The following is a 6,717-nucleotide window of genomic DNA, read 5'->3' on the forward strand; positions in this document are numbered from 1 at the left end:
TAAAAGGACCCAGAAGTAGAGTTGTAGCTAAAGTGGTAGAGTGCTAGTCTTGAGCAATAGAGCTCAAGGAAAGTCTGTAAGAATCTTCTCTCTAATAAACTACTCAGAAAAAGTCAGAAATGTTGCTGAGGCTCAAGTGGTAGAGAGTTAGCCTTGGGAAAAAAAGCTAAGGGACAGACTCAGGCCCTGAGTTCAAGCTCCAGGACTAGCACAAACAAAACAAAACACAAATATAATAAATGTTTTACCTACTGTGCAGTAAGGATTTAATCAGTCATTCTGAATTTTTTTCCTCTGGAAAAAATTTATACAACTTATGAAACAAAAATTCTTTTTATCATATATCAAAGCAATAAATTCCAAGTACACATAAGCCCCAGGTGAAAGAAAGTAGTATTATGCAAATTAGCTAACGAGAGGTCACTCTATACTTTTCCAGAAGAAAACAAAATTTGAACAATCCTATTTTCTTAGGTGAGATATAATTTGAAGATACTATCATGATCTATGTAAAGGCAATTTACATGATCAACAAACTTGTTGATACAGGTAGCTTATTAAGTAACATCACCTTTTTTTCAGAAAGAAGACTAACAATTAATTAGCATGCAATTCCACTTCGATATCATCAACTGTTTAAGTTCTATTAAAAACTTAGATTCCAAAAAATCCTGCCAGTCACCTTTTCCAGGTAACTTAAGACATGTTAGCCTATCACCTAATTTTTTAAACTTACTAACATAAACTAGTAATTATTAATTATTTGCACTTATAAAACAACTGCATTCTAACTGATGAAATTACCTTAGTAAGAATCTTTCAAATCTGCCGAAAGCATATATGGTCCAACTGAAACAAATCTTCGAGTTTTGAAATTCTTAGGACATTTCAAAAAATTATCCTATTTTCAACTTGAATCACCAGCAAAAATTTCAAATTTCAATTAAATATTTAAGGACAACCACCAAAACAAGGATGCATGCCAGAATTTACACATTACTTATATATTTTGTCAATTTTTAAAAACTGAAATGTTCATTATTGAACTCTATAAATGCTTCACAATTATTAACAATGGGTCAAATATATCTTTTCCTCCAAAAAATGTGAAAATTTAAATTACAAGTTAGAAAAGTTATTAGACTGTCCTTTCATTTAATTTTTTTTTTAATTTTTATTTTTTGCCCATCCTGGAGCTTGAACTCAGGGCCTGAGCCTGTCCCTTAGCTTTTTTTCCCCAAGGCTAACTCTCTACCACTTGAGCCTCAGCAACACTTCTGACTTTTTCTGAGCAGTTTATTAGCGATAAGAGTCTTACAGACTTTCCTGCCAGGGCTGGCTTTGAACTCAGATCTCAGCATTCTGAGAAGGTAGGATTACAGGTGTGAGCCACCAGCATCCAGCAAACTGTCCTCCAACAGCAGAATCTCACTGCACTTAACAGTGTCTAAAGACAGTGACAGCTCAACACCTATGCACATCTTTCAGCTTTAGGATTTAGACATCACAAGGACTACAGGATATGGTAATTACATTAATGCCAACAAGTTTTAAATAGCATTAGGTAATAAATCTAGGCTTCTATCAAAACACACACACACACACACACACACACACACACACACTTTATTTCACAGCAACAGAATTGTTTACATGTAGGGGTATTTGGGTGTCAATATTTTTAAAAGAAAAAATTCCTGAGTACCTTCTCATTAAGTTCAAATAGTATTTTAAAGAAGCTAAAATAATTTATGTCCCCAAATGTGCAATATTAAGAATGTGTTCAAATACTAAAAAAAAAAAGAAATTCAATAACACCTGTACTTTTGAGCACATACCAATATACCCATCACACATTTAACATGATTTGCACAGACACTGGCCCAGCTGAACATTCAAAATTTCTAATTATCTATTATGTGTATTCATGCATATAAAACAGCACATAAATATAATGGGAAAAAAGCTAATATATACATATATATGGAGAGAGAGAGAGAAAGCACCAGCCTGGCATGTTTTCAAAAATATACAGTAAAAATGACAGATGAATTTTTTTTTAAGTTTTCAAGAATTTTATCAAAGAGCCCTGAACTACATCTGATTCTGTAAAAGATGCTCAGACAATCTCACAGATCATTTAAAGCCATCTATTACTTGTAGTTGCCTGGCTGATTATCAGTAGGATTTCTGCCTTCTTCAAAGTAATTATTTTTATTCATGTAAATTCTTTAGGCATCATTTAATACTTCCCTTTTTTTATATACATGATAGATGAGGGACAGGATTAATATAAATCAAATGTTAAAATGAATTTTAATAATGTAGAAACTGTTAGCATTATATAAAAATTTTTGCTACCAATACTTTTAATTTAGTTGATGCAGGAACATTTAACAATAAATAACTACTAAACAGCTTAAATTCAGATGTCTCATGATTCTGTACAATAGCATTGGTTAGTGATATAGTATTTGAAGTTCAAAAAAATATGGAAAACCAATTATAACCAAGTGTTATCAAAGAAGAAAAGTGCTATTATTTTCATTCATCAATAAAACAAATTTATGAGACCATAAAGAAAAATTTAACAACCCAAAGAAGGTTCAAAGGGAGAAGCAAGAACCTGAGAGAAAATGAATTCATCAATAATTTCAGACATAGAGAATAAAGGTCATTATTTTTAAATACAAAGTAGGAAGCAAAAAATTCAGTATCCTATACATAGATTCCCGCTTCTAATTTAAATCCTTTTAAATTCAGATTATGCTTATCCTTCCACATGTGAATAGCCAGTAATGATGGCCAGGCTTGTAGGAATGGAAATCGCCGTATTTAGTAAGGTCAGGAAGGTACTAAAGCATCACAGACCAACAGATCAAAACAGAATGGTTTCATATGTTCCTATTGTTTATATATGTAATTGAAGATATTTATGGGGGAAGGGTTGCAGAGAGATGTTAATATTACCAAGAACACAAAGCAGTATAAAACAAACATACCCTTTTTAAGAGATGCTAAGTATTTCAGGTATGCACCTATGTCAGTCAGCTTGCAGTGTAAACAGCCATTTCTTTAATTCTTTTAAACTTAAATGTCAAGCCAAAATAACCTGCTTTACTCCTGATCTTCTCTATTTCTAACAATAAATTCCCTTGTACAATTAAACAATTAATTCACTTATACAATTACTTAGATTTTTTTCACTCTCATGATGAAACAGACTTGCAAAACATAAGCACTTTTACTACAGAGATTAATAGGAATGAAAGAGAAAGATATTAATTTACCATTTCCTAGGCATAATTTTTTTTAATGAGAAGCAATGATGAAAACATTTGGTATTTAAAACATCTTTTAAAATTACAACACAATTACTCAATCTCTAAACAGCAGATCAGTACATTTTATACACACTAATGCTTCCTTTGGTCACATTTTTTTTTTAAGTTCAGTTTCTTAAAGAGATAGTATCCTTGGACCAATGTTCTACACTAAGCACCAAGAATGCTCTCTGGCATTTCTTCAAATCCAATCCAGGCAACAATGTTCTATTTCATCTTACTGTGAAATTAAATTACCTTGATCTGAATCTACAAATGACTACAGGGCTGACAGGGATAAAATAATACATGGAACTACTGTGATTACAGATGTCTAAAATAAGAGAAACCTACACATTTCTTACATTAGCAAAATGTTTTGCTATATTTAAAAATCTCTCAAACGATTATTGTTTCTTCATTCATGTTTTTGCTCATTCATTGGACCTGGAGGACCCAGTATGCTGTAATCAATGGTACTGGAAGCTACCAAAACAGTTTTGCTGTTGAATGAAGAGAAGGAAATGCTAATAGTCCAAATAGTGAAATTTGAAAGATTTCACTTTCTGTTTAAGAAAAGCTAAGCTGGGAGGAGCTCATTCATTTTTCCTACAAACAGTATTATCACTTGATTTTAAGGATTTTATCTTTCACTATACCAAAGGGCCTATTATTGTATGTCTATTAGCAAAACTACACATCAAATCTTCCACATGGAAAATGGTGAAGAGGCAGAAAAAAGTTTGGCTTACTTGGTGTACAAATACATCGACTGGAATATCCAAGGGGCGTCCTTCTCGGTTTATCATAGAGATGAATCCAAATCCCATGCGCACATTGAACCACTTACAGTGGCCAGTTCCATGCAAAACCTGGGATTCCTCCTCTGCCTGCTCTGGCAGTTTCCCGGGCTCTTCTCCACCACCTTTGCTTGCCCCGCCTGGGATGGAACAAGACAAAAAAAAAAAAAAAAAAAAGTCAGTTAGTACTTCCATACTGTGTTCAATGTGAGAGGGAAAAAAATGCTTTAAGGAAAAGACAGAACTTTAAAAAAAAAAAGTTAATGGTTTGATTCCTTCTACATAAAATAGCTAAATGAAAAGGGTTAAAAGGGAAGTGGAAAGCTACAGGGTTCTATCGATCACATCAACTTCCATGTTTCTGTACATACGTGTACTGTTTTCATTTAACTCCGTTTTCTCAGCCACATATTACAGTTCAACACGTAATACTTTACTTGGATGTTGCTGACTTAACACTGATCACATTCACAAAGAGAAATTTCCAACAAACTATTTTCTCCCGTGGCGCAAGGAGGAAAGGGAAATCAAAATCCTAAAGATGGTTAGAACTACTAGGTAATGCACATGCCACAGCAGTGAATTTGCAATGTGCACTCCCCTCCCCCACACACACGACTTTCAATTAAAGTTGGGGTAGAATGGGGGAGGAGGCAGGTGTATAAAAGTTTTCTTGGACTCACTAACTGAAACTGCGCTTAATCACACTCACACAATTCAAACAATAGCCCCCTGAAAGCTTTTCAAGTTGTGAATCGGTGTGGGCGGTACAAAACATTTTTGGAGATCTATAACAATAGGTTTGTAGAAAGACCCATTGGAGATGCAGGGGTGGGAGTTAATGCCCTGGTATCAGGGTAAAGGAGAAGGGGGAGATGGGCAGAGAACGGTGAGGAGGGGGGTAGGGAGAGAAAAGAAGGAAGAAAATCACAGTAAAACAATAGAAAAGAAAATTAACCTTCGGCCATGTTGCCCCACCGGCCCTCAGCGCCAAACTCGTAAGATGAAAACTTTCCCTTTGGAACGGAGTGATCTTCTGCATCAGTCTAACATCTTGATTTTCTGCGATCACAAATTTAGCTCGCATGGTCTAATGTGCTTTCCTTCTTTTGATTTTTTCCCCCTCTGCTCTCTCCAGTTTCTGGCCCCCCTGAGCACACGTGACTTTGTCAATTACATGCTTTCTTGCTACTAATTTCACCTCGGATCCTTAAGGGGCTGGCAAGAGGAAGAGATAACCAATCGCCATTTCATCTGCGCTGACATCAAAATAATTTATGAATGAACACGGAAAAAGCTCAAACATGTTATCTTAAAGACAATTTGGGATGCTCCTTTATGATTAATCAGAATGCTGATTTTGTGCTTCTATTTAAACACAATAGAGGGTCCTTGAGAGTCGTGGATTTAAAAGAAAACGGCAGTCATAAATGTGCACACGCGTGCCCTAGACACAAGTCTGTCTAAATAAGCTCACAGGAGCGAGCCATTTAAATAGAGCAACTGATATTCTGATTTTTTTCTTTCCCCTAGGAATTCAGCTACTCCACAGCAGTATACCTCCTTGGGATAGTAATTAATTCTTATACGAAAAGACATAATTTATAAAAGACTAGGTTAAATCTAATTACATCTTCATTAAACTTTAGATATTGATAAAACACGGCGACCAAAACGCCAAAAAAAAGAACATTATTACCTATTACCTAATATGGTCTGGATTTTTTTTTGCAAATTTAAAATAAAATAATTCTGCCAGAAAAATCGTTACTACCTTCAGGCAATCAAATCCTATCTAGGTCTATCATTTCAGAACGTTTTACAAAGGGACTGGTAAGGAATTGTACTTCACAGGTTTCTCCGCCATCTCTTTCCGGAGGAGGAGATGTGATTAATGACTTCCTAAATAACAACCCAGTTTTCCAGCCTAACGTAGAGTGAACCTCAATCAGTGGTGATTGTTCCCCAAGAGCAGAGAGACAGGGAGCAGGAGGGGGAGGGGAGCAGGGGCAGGGGAGGTGAAGAGGAGCTGCCAAGAGAGGAGGCAGCAAAGCCCAGCGGGAGAAAGGGGTGGGGGAGGAAAAGCAGGCACTGGTCCGGGTGGGTGTAGAGAGAGGGGCCGGTGGGGGGGAGGAAAAGGTAAACTCCTCTACTATTGATCGGAGCCTGACTTTAAAAATATCACCTCTGTGCCGTTGGGTAGAAGAGGTGAATAAACGAAAATTTAACAGCGGATTAAGGTCCTCCCGTCCCTTCTGCACGGACCCCCGGTTTCAAATGCTTACTCTCTACTTTTCCAAACCGTTTAAAAGATGGTTACTATTCGATGGTGACAAAAATATTACCCCCTTCATCGAATATTCTAGTAGGTATTAAGAGTTTACCTAGAGATGTTTTACTTTAAAATACAAAATATCACCCTGATGGAAACATTAAAAGGTACACACCAGTCTTCCTTCAACCCAACCCCCATTTTCTTAAACAAGCAGTTTAAGGAAAAACTAACTGTACAGATAGCACTTCCCTTAGGCAAAGCTACCAGCTGACCCTCCCCCACCGTGCCAGAGCCATGCCCTGCCATCTCCCTCCCCATA

At 36.1% G+C, this 6,717-nt stretch overlaps 1 protein-coding gene across 2 annotated transcripts in view; it reads right to left on the reverse strand.

Moving 5' to 3' along the window:
- The window catches only part of Lin28b (lin-28 homolog B), a 77,697-nt gene extending 72,606 nt beyond the window's left edge, over positions 1–5,091 (reverse strand). For both annotated transcript variants that reach the window (XM_048354597.1, XM_048354596.1), the window contains exons 1-2: positions 5,082–5,091; positions 4,076–4,263 (exon numbers count right to left, since the gene is read on the reverse strand). In XM_048354597.1, coding sequence (XP_048210554.1) covers positions 4,076–4,263; positions 5,082–5,091 — 198 coding nt within the window. The remainder of the gene's footprint in view (positions 1–4,075; positions 4,264–5,081) is intronic.
- Positions 5,092–6,717: the final 1,626 nt, after the last annotated feature.

The sequence above is a fragment of the Perognathus longimembris genome, chromosome 9 (assembly GCF_023159225.1).
Source record: "Perognathus longimembris pacificus isolate PPM17 chromosome 9, ASM2315922v1, whole genome shotgun sequence".
NCBI classification, from domain to species: Eukaryota; Metazoa; Chordata; class Mammalia; order Rodentia; family Heteromyidae; genus Perognathus; species Perognathus longimembris.